Raw genomic sequence first — 13,782 nt, forward strand, 5'->3', positions numbered from 1 at the left:
AGGTCGTTGATGAAGCAGCTGAAGATGATTGGGCCGAGGACACTACCCTGAGGAACTCCTGCGGTGATGTCCTGGAGCTGAGATGATTGACCTCCAACAACCACAATCATCTTCCTTTGTGCTCAGTATGATTCCAACTAGCGGAGATTTTTCCCCTGATTCCCATTGACTCCCGTTTTGCTAGGGCTCCTTGATGCCACACTTGGTCAAATGCTGCCTTGATGTCAAGGGCAGTCACTCTCACCTCGCCTTGGGAGTTCAGCTCTTTTGTCCATGTTTGAACCAAGGCTATAATGAGGTCAGGGGCTGAGTGGCCCTGGTGGAACCCAAACTAGACGTCCGTGAGCAGGTTATTGCTAAGCAAGCGCTGCTTGATAGCACTGTTAATGACCTCTTCCATTACTTTACTGATGGTCGATAGTAGACTGGGTGGTAATTGGCTGAGTTGCATTTGTCCTGCATTTTGTGTACAGGACATACCTGGGCAATTTTCCACATAGCCGACTAGATGCCAGTGTTGTAGCTGTACTGGAACAGCTTGGCGAGGAACCAAGCTCCGGAGCACAAGTCTTCAGTACTATTGCTGGAATATTGTCAGATCCCATAGCCTTTGCATTATACAGTGCCTTCAGCTGTTTCTTGATATCACTTGGAGTGAATCGGATTGTCTGAAGACTGGCATCTGTGATGCTGGGGACCTCTGGAGAAGGCTGAAATGGATCATCCACTTGACACTTCTGGCTGAAGATTGCAGCAAATGCTTCAGCCTTATCCTTTGCACTGATGTGCTGGGTCCCCCATCATTGAGGATGGGGATATTTGTGGATCCTCCTCCTCCAGTGAGTTGTTTAATTGTCCACCACCATTCACGAATGTGTGTGGCAAACTGTAGAGCTTAGATCTGATCTGTTGGTTGTGGGATTGTTTAGCTCTCTCTATCACTTGCTGCTTATGCTGTTTGGCACACAAGTGGTCCTGTGTTATAGCTTCACCAGGTTGACACCTCATTTTTAGGTATGCCTGGTGCTGCTCCTGGCATGCCCTCCTGCAATCTTCACTGAATCTGCTGATCTGATCAGCTACTCCCACCTAACATAGAGATAAAAACAAAAAAACTGCGGATGCTGGAAATCCAAAACAAAAACAGAATTACCTGGAAAAACTCAGCAGGTCTGGCAGCATCGGCAGAGAAGAAAAGAGTTGACATTTCGAGTCCTCATGACCCTTCGACAGAACTTGAGTTCGAGTCCAATCTCTCCGCCCCCCACACACACACCTTAAACCAGCTTATATTTCAACTCTTTCTTGGACTCGAACTCAAGTTCTGTCGAAGGGTCATGAGGACTCGAAACGTCAACTCTTTTCTTCTCCGCTGATGCTGCCAGACCTGCTGAGTTTTTCCAGGTAATTCTGTTTTTGTTTTACTCCCACCTAACCTTCAGTATTTCCTTAAATGCATTCCTTCCCTTTGGGCTCTCTATTGTCTCAAACAATCTCTTCAGAAGTACTTTTCTTCCCAGAACTGATTAGATGTTTCTTTACTTTAGCTCTCAGGTTCAAGAAAAAGTAGACTTACTCTATTTTAACCTGATGTACTTAAACTGTTTTTTAACAACCTGTACACATCCCCCTCTGAACTAAAACAACTCAATTCAAAATTACTCTTGTTATTGCTTTATGTAAAATTCTGACTGAAGTTCCTCTTGGATCATTAACATATCAAAACCACTTCTTACTGCTGGTTTTAGGCTCTTGCAGTTACTCTGGATTTTACTCCAGTTACCATATTTACATCCCAACAGCCCGTCTTCCAGTACATAAGAATATGACAGGGTTATTAGCAGAAGAAAAATGTTACAATCTCTTATTTTCTTGACACCCTCCCTAAAGTCCTGTCACAGCGCTCACACCCACACCGTCCACCAGCGCAGGCACACACCTTGGTGGGACCTAGATCTAGAGTAGCCTCGGGATCACAATCTGGCGAGCACATCACACTCCTCTCTGATCCACAGCAGGCGGAGGCAGGGACTTCCCAGGTCTTCAGCACTCGGAGGGCTGCTGGAGGCCAGAAATTTGCTGAATCCAAGTCAGATGATGAGCCTCTGGACTCGGTCATGTCACAGTTGCTGGAGGTGCAATGGCAAGCTAGGGAACATCAGGAAGCAATGTCCGCTGCACTCCCCCAGTGGAGGGGTCCGTCTGCCTTCAGGCAGAAGTGACAGCGCCGACATGCCAGCCTCGGTGAGAGGTCAACACTGGTAGGATGGCAGCTGCCATGGAGACCTTGCTCCAGGACGTCACTCCTGCACTGCTGCGCGGGCTGAACTGCATCGCCGATGCCATATTTGACCTCCAACAGTGTGTATGCGAGAGGGGTGCAGGGCAGCATGGGTGTCATCAGCCACGTCCTCTACAGGTAGCCCTTGTTGCCTAGGGGCCAACCCTACAGCCTCTGTGGACCCTGGAAGACGTCAGGGATCTGTGACTGACTGAGAATGTAGGAGTCGTGTCCTCTCCTTGGAAACTGTGCGCAGACCTGCAGGATGCGCTTGTGGTGGTCGCACACCAGCTGCACATTCAGTGAATGGAAGCCCTTGCAGTTGATAAGAGTTCACCCCTTTGTTGCGACGGAGATCTGAGCCCCACATGAGTTCAGTCGATCGCACCCTGCACTCGTGGGAAACCCAAGATCTGGGCAAATCCAAACAGTCTTTCATCCTGGCTCCCTTGGTCCCGGGCAAAATGTACAAAATTGTGTTCCCTCACGAAGATGGTGCCTGTGATCTCATGGATGCGTTTGTGGTGGAGGCTTGTGATACCCCACAGAGGTCACCTTTGGAGCCCTGATAGGAGCCACTGGCATAAAAATTGAGCACCACAGTCACTTTCACGGCCACTGGCAGTGGATACCCTCCATTTCCCCAAAGGACCAACTCCTGTAGTAGTTGGCAGATGTGACCAACCAGTTCCCTAAACATGCGCAGTCTTTGGCGACACTGTTTGTTGGTCATCTGCAGGACTGAAAGGCGGCGTCAATAGACCCAGGGTCTAGCTAGGTGCCAACCAGTGCCGGCTCGCTGTGGCTCTTCAGCAGCATATGCGGGAGCCCCAGCTGCCTCTTCTTCCTGAGGGTGCTGCTCCTCCCTCTGTGCAGCCAGGCACCTCCGTCAATCTCTTCTCCATCATCTCTGCTCACTGCAGGCCATAAGGCATACAGATAGTTCACCAGGCTCCATGATCCTAATGTACTCCTGCAGGATGAAAGAGAGAGACATGTGGGTTAGCTTGGGTGTACTAAGAACCTGGCCTGGTTAGGTGTGAAGGCCCCTTAACACATCTTGAACAGCGAGTTTAGTGCGCTGCATGGGTTGCTCAAAACCCCACCCCCCTCCGCCCCACTCCACCTGACCCATTAGCGGCCGCTTTGCCTATTGGACTGCAGGCTGTGCCCTCAGCTCAGACACAGGCATTTTCCTAACCCACACTGCAAGGCTGCCCTGTTAGCTTGAACCATGGGGGAGACTGGTCCAAACCGGGATGCTGACATTGCCAAGGGGCTGTGAGCCCCTCCAGCAGTGACTGCTCCATGGCCCAGCTTCAGCAAGGAGATTGTACAACGTGCCCAGTCGTCCAACTATTCTGCAGTTCACTAAAACACTCATTAGTTTGCAGTCTGTGCCCAAGGAGTGAAAAAAACTGGAGCACTCGGTGGCACTTTCATGCCCCTGCGTTGCTCGAGTGGGCAGATAAGCTAGAGGCCCAACTCCACGCATGTCAATGTGGCTGCGCCTGAACTGTCTCTTCTGTAGAGGAATGGTCACTTTATACTTTCCCTAATGCGTATCTGCTTCCCTCCCCCAACCTGCATGTGCTTGTGCATGATCTTCAGCCACAGGGCAGACCTTGGCCCCCCCACCTCCTCCCCAATGTGCCTCAACTGCAAGGCAGCCTTTGCTCCTATCCTCAAGTCTCCTCAACCGCAGGGCAGCCCTTGCCCCCACCCCTTAGTTGCCTCAACCGCAGGGCAGCCCAGGGTGCATAAAACTCGCATGTCTTATCTGTAGATGAGCGAGAAGCAGTGTCACTGGTGTCTCCTTTTGCCAAGGCCCAAAATTACGCCAACTTTGACAGAGATGAGCAAGCTAAGATGCTAGAGCACTGGGCTTTGTTGAGATTTCTAGATTCCCACAGGTGCAGGGTACCGTCAATTGCACTCATGTGGCTATAAAGGCTCACGGGCCAGAGGCACTCCAACACACAGACAGGAAAGGCTTTCAATCGCTCAATGTACAGCTGGTCTGTGACCATAAGGAACTTATCATGCAGGTTCCCTGGAAGCGTCCACGACTCATACATCATGAGTAGACCACAGATGCCGGACATCTTCGAGGAACCCACAGCATCCAGGGCTGGCTCCTCGGTGACAAAGGGTACCCGCAAAGGACATGGCTGATGACGCCTGTACAGCAGCTCAGACTCCTGCAGAGAGACGGTACAATGAAGCTCACATTGCTACCTGAGCATTAGTGGAGCACACCATAGGGATCTTAAAGATATGATTCCGATGCCTGGGGAGATCAGGTGGAGCACTCCAGTACACTCCTCAGAGGGTCTCACGGATCATTGTGGTTTGCTGCGTGCTGCACAACCTGGCACTGCAAAGGCGGGAGGACTTGCCAGATGCTGAGATGGAGGAGCTACACATCTGCTCCGCTGAGGAGGGTGTCGATGGGGATGAGGCGTTGAGTTCGAGGAAGCAGAAGCTGCAAGGGAAGAGCACATAGCACAAGCCAGACAAGACAGACATGCACGTGAGACCCTCATTGCCACCAGATTCCATGAGATGATGAGGAGTTGCAGTGAGTACCCTCTTGGACAATTGCCCTCCATCACGGGCCAGCATGAACAACGGCGTTGCTATTCCTCTCACTTCAACCATGCACTTCAGGACGATGAAGACTTGGGTGCATGTGTCCTTGCTGAGATGAGGTGCTAACTGGACCAGGGGGTCCTGGGAACAGATGTCAGGAGGCGCTGCCTCTTCAAGCATATCACCAGCATCCCAGTCGCAACAGCAGCCGATGAGAGCCAGGAGCTGTCCCGCCATCCTCAGTGGGCTCGTTAGCTGTGAAGCCTTCAGTGTGATAAAGCTCCTCAAGGAGATCCATCCCCAGCAACGGGACAATGCATTCTGTGCAATGTCCATGGTGAGACCGATAGGTGACACTTGGACCTAGGTAGCTGAGGACGTTCCGCAGGCGTGCATCTGTTGTGGCATAACTCAATCCCCTGTGACACCTCCTTCTCTATCACATTAACATCTGGCACTCTCAGTTAGGGATGTTGGCCCGCTTTTATCCTCACCTTACTGTGTGTGTGGACCACCTGAGGATGACGACGTTCAGCCATTTGGTACAGCACAGCAGATGGTAAACGCTGAGCTGCTCAAGTCCCCGAGGGAAACTTGAAACAGCTGCCACAACTGTTTTGCAATTTGTATTTTTATTTCGAGGTGCATGCCTTGAATTCAGCAGTAATAAGTCCACCCAGTCTTAGAGGTTTTTAACAAAACTAAATTAAACATTTACTAATAGTGGAAAAGATTTTAAGCACACACACAAATTACTACTATAATAACTCCTAATTCCCCTAATTAAGCTGACTTCCAGTTACACCTCTGTTAAGGCAATAGTAAAACAAAATAGATTTCAAAAGACTCAGGCAAAGCACACAATACCCTGGGATATTCAAAGTGAGTTTTCTCAGCTTTGGTTCCTGTATACATCAGCTTGATGCCCAGAGGCTGGAGCCTTTTCACACTTGTTAAATCTTAGAACATGTTCCTCCTTACAAATAACCTCATCTCCTTTATACATGGTTCTCCATTTTCATGTAAATCCCATTGTTCTAATGTCTTTGCAACGTTACTATTTCCATAATATACATCTTTCATAGTACTCATTTTATCAGTAGCCTTTGGGAAAAATAAACACACTGTTTGACTTAGCTTCATATGGCTAGGTGTAACATCCCATCATCTCTTTGAAATTCAAACTACTTTGGTTTATCTTCAAACCTCACATTCTAAAACTTCAAACATGTTTACGTATTTAGCATTTCAAACCTAACTTCCCTTTTTACCACTCAAAAGCTCCAGACTAGCTGTCTGCAATTCACACAGCCACACAAAGAAACTAATCCAAACCCCATGATTGATCAACCCTTACAATAAATCACAATAATATTATGAAAATTATTGTATTTTCATGACACATTTATGTGCCAGACATTAAAATGCCTCCTGTTTAAGACACACATTGTGCCCTGGTCCTTGCAAACTCCAAAATTCTCAGACACCATGAAGCCCTCAAGGTCACAAGTCATTGCTAATAAAGACCAGACTTCAGCTTCAGTACATCCCCACTCCTATCCCATTGCTCCCCTCAACATTGACTAAAGCTATGATGTGCACTTCTAGAGCACGCTCAAAGGCTTTATTGTCCGCCAAATATCACCATTTGCAACTAGGATCACTTGACTTATCGAATGTTTAGGCAATGGTTTGCACAGCACTGCATCCCAACATTGTGACGAGAGCTTTGTGGCTGCAATTCAGACAATTACAGGTTGAGATCCACTCAAGGTCGTAGGTTCGAGCGGTAATAATGTCGGCTCCAGGGTAATAATGTGGCTGAGAGAGACAGCTTCAGCAACTTGAAGTGGCAAGATCCTCCCATTTATTGTCAGCTTAGCAGATCTACACTCAGAAATTCAGAAATGCGGTTGGCAGCAGCGCACACAAGCACTGAGTATGGGCTCATAGTGTGAAAATCCTGCTGGAAGGCAGAGAGCACATGGAGTTGCACGATATATGATCCTTCTCCATGCGTGAAGACATCTCTCCTTGTACACTACGTCTTCAGCTTTCAAGAATTCAGATGAAATAGGATAACATTAACATATGAACATACGAATTAGGATCTCTGCTCAATCTCACACAGCCAAGAATAAACATAACATGTCCATGCCAAGCATGAGAATGAGGTTTGTTCCAAAGTACACTTAACATTAAAGTCAAGGCATCACTGATGTCGAGAGTGATTTGGAAAAGGGCCACACACTGTGGTGATATGGAAACACACTACATGAACGAGAGGCCCACGATAGCGACGTGCGATAGATAAGTGGGGGGAGGGACCATGGTATCAACCTGATTGACAGCAACGCAGCTCATCAGAAACAAGAGGCAGGGGCAAGAGGAGATGTGGAATGGGTGCAATTCTATTTACATTTGTGAATATTATATACATGCTGTGAACCCATGTGCCACCATTGTGCTCCTAAATCTTTTTAACTTTCCTAACCCAACCTCCACAGTGGAGATGGAGGCAGCCTGCGGACTGCTACATCCCGTTGTCTGTGATGACCTTGGCGGGCGCCCTTGGAGGGCTGAGACCTGGAGGGCCTCGGCCTGCTTTGGATATCCTGCTGTGGGGCAGCTGGACCCTCCTCGGCCTGTGGAGCTGGAGGTGATGGGTCACAGGAAGAGGGGATTGGGATCAGCAGGACAGTTCCAGAGTCGCCTGGGTGGATGGCCCTGGGGTGTTGAGCTGCTGGTCCACCTCCCTTTGGGTACCAGAGGGTCCCTAGCTTACTCCTTGAGCATAATGGGCAGCTGGAGTGAGATCTGGGTGCCCTGCCCCCCTCTCGTGTAGCTACTGACAAATGCCACCAAGTGCTACAGCAATGGAGTGTTGCTCCTGCAGCAGCGCAGGACTGATTCCTGGACCAAGATCTCCATGGCAGCTGCCATCCTACCAATGTTGGCCTTGGTGCATGCTAGCGCTATCACCTCCAACTGAAAGCGGACGGACTCCTCCTTCGCCCGTTGCAATCTGAGGAATGCAGCTGACACCCCTTCCTGATGTTTGCATGATTGTCGCTGCAGCTACACGGACTGATTGAGGACCGAGTCCAGAGGCTCGTCATCTGACTCGGATGCAGCAGGATCCTGTACTGGTGAACTCAGATGTCCCTGCCTCCACCTGCTGTGGACCAAATAGTGTGCTGTGTGCTCACCAGGTCGTGACCTCAAGGCTGCTCTAGAAATAGGTCCCACCAGGTGTGTATCTCCCCACTGGTGGAGGGTGTGGGTGAGCGCTGTGACAAGTCTTCTATGTATGGTGCTCTCCTCTGGTTCCTCATCTGAGGTGTCGTTGGGGCTGGAGCTGAGGGCCTGCCTTGTGGATGCCCTTGAGTGCTTTCCAAAAGTGCCTATGAAAGAAAGGGGAGATATTTAGTGCATGGCAGGCGACACTAAAACAGGACAATGCACTCACAGTATGGCTGTCTGAGGAATGAGCTGGTGCAGGGTCCTCATTTTGGTGTGCACTGCACACTTCTTTCACCGCAGGCAGGGTTCATATCCTCTCCGACCAGCTCGATGGTTCGATTCTCGTAGGGAGTGAGAACCTTGATTTTGGCCACTCCACTCCCGGTCTGAGACCACTCCCTTCAATCGTGTGAGAACTTGTCCTGCATAAAGACAGATGGAGAGTGTGAGTAGGACGCATGCCAGGGCAAATGATAAGGATACCTGCCATGTGTGGGTGCTGAGTGCAACCATGGATAGGATGAGGATATGAACTGTGGAGGATATGAGGCTAGAGGGATATGTGAAGGTGTGTGTGAGACAGTGAATGGTGATTTTTTAAAAAATTCATTCATGGGATGTGGGCATTGCTAGCTAGGCCAGCATTTATTGCCCATCCCAAATTACTCTTGAGAAGGTGGTGGTGAGCTGCCTTCTTGAACCACTGCAGTCTATGGGGTGTAGGTACAGCCACAGTGCTGTTAAGGAGGGAGTGCCAAGATTTTAATCCAGTGTCAGTGAAGGAATGGTGATAGATTTCCAAGTCAGGATGGTGTGTGGCTTGGAGGGGAACTTCCAGGTGGTGGTGTTTCCATCTATCTGATGCTCTGGTCCTTCTAGATGGTAGTGGTCATGGGTTTAGAAGGTGCTGCCTAAGGAGCCTTTGAATTCCTGCAGTGCATCTTGCAGATGGTACACACTGCTGCTACTGTGCGTCGGTGGTGGAGGGTGTGAATGTTTGTGGATGTGGTGCCAATCAAGCGGGATGCTTTGTCCTGGATGGTGTCGAGCTTCTTGAATGTTGCTGGAGCAGCACTCATCCAAGCAATTGTGGAGTTTTCTATCACACTCCTGACTGGAGCTTTGTAGATGGTGGAGGGGCACTGGGGAGTCAGGAGGTGAGTTACTTGCTGCAGGATTCCTAACCTCTTACCTGCTCTTGCAACCACAGTATTCATATGGCTGGTCCAGTTCAGTTTCTGGTCAAGGGTAACTCCCAGGGTGTTATGAGCCTTGAGCTGGAAGCGTGTAAGATGCCATTGAATGTGTGATGAGCTGGTGAGTGTGTGAGTTGAGAGTGATGAGATGGTTGACTTACCCTGGTGGCACGGATGAGATCGCCTCTTTCTGCATTGGGTGTGCCACTTAGTGAGTTTGCTGGACCTCCTGTGGCCAGAGTGGTGGTACAAGACATTGCAGTGGGCCTCGACTGCATCCAGCAGGCGTTCCAGGGAGGTGTCACTGAACTTCGGAGCAGCAGGCTTCTTCCGTTTGGGAGCCATGCCTTCGGCGGAGCAGTTCTGGTCTGCGGACAACAAAAAAGCTGTGCACGCGTGCTGTTTAAATATGGCACCTGGAGTGAAGAAGCGGTGAGCTCACCGATGGGCAGGCAAATCAAAGACTGCTAACCCGTGATCCAGTGTTTTACCCCTGCGTGTAAATAATTAATGCGGCGGCAAGTGGATAATTTGGCACGAAAACGCGCCATTGAGGCCGGCAGGTAGAATGTTGATTCTCATGCCCATTGTTGGACTTAGTGCAATGAGAGGGAAGTGATGCTTCTTATCTTGCGCAGTTCTCTTTTATGTGGCACCATATCAAATGCCTTTTGGAAATTCAAATACACTGCATCTACTGGTTCCCCTTTATCTGCTGTGCTTTTTACATCCTCAAAGGACTCTAATAAATTTGTCAAACATGATTTACCTTTCACAAAATCATGTGAAATACCCTTGAATAATCAGATCCCAGCCATGGTCACTTTACAACCACGGTTCTCACATTAGACTTGTCTATTTCAATATGTGCTAACACTTCATCCATCTTATAACGAATGCTGCATGCCATCAGATAAGGAGCCTTTAATTCTGTCTTTTTACTATTTTCCCCTACCCTGACCTTATTTGCTGGTGCATTCATATATTTGTATGCTCTGTCCCTTCCTGTCAAACTCCGGTGATCATTACCCATGTTGCTACCACGCACTGTTGCCTTATTGTTTCTCTTTAACTTCCCAAATCTCCCATCACATAAACCCTTCCCACTACTTAGTTTAAAGCACCCTCTACAACCAGGACACTGATCCTGGTGTGGTTCAGGTGAGGCCCATCCCAGTGGTACAGCTCCCACTTTACCCAGGGTCAGTGGCGTCAGTGCCCCATGAATCAAAATCCATTTCTCCCACACCAATCTTTGAACCACATATTCAATTCTCTAATCTTATTTATCCTACAACAATTTGCTTGCGGCTGAGGTGTTAATCCAGAGATTATTACCTTTGTGGTTCTGTTTTATAATTTAGCCCATAGCTGGACATACTACCTCAGCAGAACCTCTTTCTTAATCCTACCTATGTTGTTGGCACCCATGTGGACCATGACAACTAGATCCTTCTCCTCCCACTCCAAAGTTCCTCCTGAGCTCCGAGGGGATGCCCTTAACCCTGGCACTGGGCAGGCAATGCAGCCTTTGGGAACCACATTCTCGACAGCAGTGAGCAGTATCTCATCCACTGTGCAGTCCCTGCTCTTGTCCACACAAGATGCAAGAACATCAAACCCGTTGGACAAGTGTGAGGGCAAAGGCTCCTTCATTGCCACTTTCTGGATCACCATTCCATTTTTATTCCTCACTTATGAACCAAATTTGAAGAATCTAGCCTAAGGGGTGTGACTGTCCCCTGAAGCAAAGTATCCAGGTAACTTTCCCCCTTCCTGATGTATCGCAGCGTCTGAAGCTCACCTCCAGTTCATCAGCTCTGAGCTGGAGTTCCTCAAGCTGCAGACCTCACTGCAGACGTGGTTGCCATGGATCACACTGGTCTCCATCAGGATCCACATTCTATAGCTGCAACACATCACCTGCCCTGACATCTTTCATGCTTTATTCAACTACTTAGGTTTCAAATGTAGGAATATCATTCAGTGATTGTCTGTAGTTATATTAAGCAGTTCAACTGGTTAATCTATAAATTTAATACAATACTTATATCTCCTGAGTATCAGTTTAAAATACTTCCCCAGTTTAGAGAGAAATAAGAACTTAAAACTCATCAGCCAATCATGTAGCTGCTCACCTAATTAATGCCTCTGGGTTCCGGCTGTCAGGTATCGCTGTCCCTGGCTCCCTTTCTTGCATCACACCCTTTTTTGTAAAAGGCTAGTACAGCACCTCCTCTCTCACTGCACCAAACTCCCTCGCTTTCCAAATTCCCAGTGTTAAGCGTTCGGTCTCACTGCACTCAGTTGAGCCATGTAGAAACATAGAAACTAGGAGCAGGAGGAGGCCATTCGGCCCTTCGAGCCTGCTCCGCTATTCATTATGATCATGGCTGATCATCCAGCTCAATAGCCTGCTCCCGCTTTCTCCCCATACCCTTTGATCCCTTTCACCTCAAGAACTATATCTAACTCCTTGAAAACATACAATATTTTGGTCTCAACTACTTTCTGTGGTAATGAATTCCACAGGCTTACCACTCTCCTCATCTCAGTCCGAAATGGTCTACCCAATATCCTCAGACTGTGACCCCAGGTTTTGGACTCCCTCACCATTGGGAACATCCTTCCTGCATCTACCCTGTCTAGTCCTGTTAGAATTTTATAGTTTTCTATGAGATCCCCCCTCATTCTTCTGAGCTCCAGTGAATATATTCCTAATTGACTCAATCTTTCCTCATATGTCAGTCCTGCCATCCCAGGGATCAGTCTGGTAAACCTTCGCTGCACTCCCTCTATAGCAAGAACATCCTTCCTCAGACAAGGAGACCAAAACTGCACACAATATTCCAGGTGTGGTCTCACCAAGGCCCTGTACAATGGCAGCAAGATATCCCTGTTCCTGTACTCGAATCCTCTGGCTATGAAGGTCAACATACCCCATTTGCCTTCTTTACCGCCTGCTGCACCTACATGCTTACCTTCAGCGACTGGTGTACAAGGACACCCAGGTCTCATTGCACATTCCCCTCTCTCAATTTATAGCCATTCAGATAATAATCTGCCTTCCTGTTTTTGCTAGCAAAATGTATAACCTCACATTTATCCACATTATACTGCATCTGCCATGCGTTTGCCCACTCACTCAGCTCACTCATATGAAATCAGTTTTTGCATTTTCTGCTGAGTGGGTCTACGGCCCCAAAATTGGCACGCAAATGCTAGAGAGAGCACTGGTGAGGGAAACAGAAATAAAACACTGTGCAAGAAGAGGTGCTGGCCTGAGGCAGTGCTAAGGGACATTTTTGGGCAGAACTAAAGGAGCCTTAATGTGCTATAGTACAGCTGACATATGAGTGTTTGATGGGACAGTGTAGAACAAGTTTTATTCTGTATCCACCGGGTAGTGCACCAGCTGTGGGAGTGTTTGATGGGACAGTGTAGAACAAGATTTATTCTGTATCCACCTGGTACTGCACCAGCTCTGGGAGTGTTTGATGCTGACACTGAAATAGAAATCTTTGCTTCAAGGGTTACAGAGTCTGGTGAGTATCTGAGAGCTATGTTGGAAGCTGCTGCAGCATCTCTCATTCTCAGTAGATGTTGTGCTTCGTGCCATGGATTTCCAGTAGTTATATAAATATCTCTGCTGTTCAACATACACGGACTTCCCCTTTGCAGTTATATCGAAGGAACTTGATTAACATCTCGTGTGAATTTCACCGAAAATGAGGAAACACTTTGAGCAACTTCTGTTTTTAGGTGTCAAAAGATAAGAAGCATTGAGCAAGAAAGAACGAAACGCTGAAGAGTTGGCAATGACTTCTCTCTACTTCTTACTTTCTGTCGTCCTCCTGTCAGCCTTGGTGCAAAGTTACAGTAAGTAAGGATCATACCTGTTCAAATTCATTTGGTTAGATCACCCAATGTTACCTCATCTGCGGGTCTACTTTTAGTTTCCAAACCCTGTCCAGCATTATGTTTCTTAATGGCGAGACGCGTTTTGGTTGTCAAACAAATATCAAAACGGGACAAGGTTGCTTAACTGAAGCAACACCAGAGCTCCACTGGCGACATGGCACACAGAAGCTAATAGGAACTTTCAGGGTGTGAGCGGAGACATAGAATGCAGGTTTCAGAGAGACATTAACTTGCTGTTAACATAATGTTGAGGCTAATGGCGCTCATTTATTATTTATGCACAAATGGCACAGCAACTTCACACACGGACAAACATGGTAATCCAAAACTTGCCGCATCATGAAACCTGCATCCTGTTGCTTGACTCACCATTGAGATTTATTGAACACCGCGAGGTTGCTGTAATTACGTGGCGAATGCAAACTAAACTCATTACAGAAAGTTAAAGTTTAATCAGTTTCACTCGAAATGTCCTTTTAACGATGTGGTGAGAGCTCATCACTGTCAGTCAACAACTGTGGTATTGAAATGTAACTGTGACAAGTGTGA

At 48.0% G+C, this 13,782-nt stretch overlaps 1 protein-coding gene across 1 annotated transcript in view; it reads left to right on the forward strand.

Moving 5' to 3' along the window:
• Positions 1-13,107: 13,107 nt before the first annotated feature.
• The window catches only part of LOC121276821, a 38,864-nt gene continuing 38,189 nt past the window's right edge, over positions 13,108-13,782 (forward strand). The window contains exon 1 of the mRNA XM_041185365.1: positions 13,108-13,191. Coding sequence (XP_041041299.1) covers positions 13,131-13,191 — 61 coding nt within the window. The 5' untranslated portion in view covers positions 13,108-13,130. The remainder of the gene's footprint in view (positions 13,192-13,782) is intronic.

The sequence above is a fragment of the Carcharodon carcharias genome, chromosome 4 (genome assembly GCF_017639515.1).
Source record: "Carcharodon carcharias isolate sCarCar2 chromosome 4, sCarCar2.pri, whole genome shotgun sequence".
NCBI lineage: Eukaryota > Metazoa > Chordata > Chondrichthyes > Lamniformes > Lamnidae > Carcharodon > Carcharodon carcharias.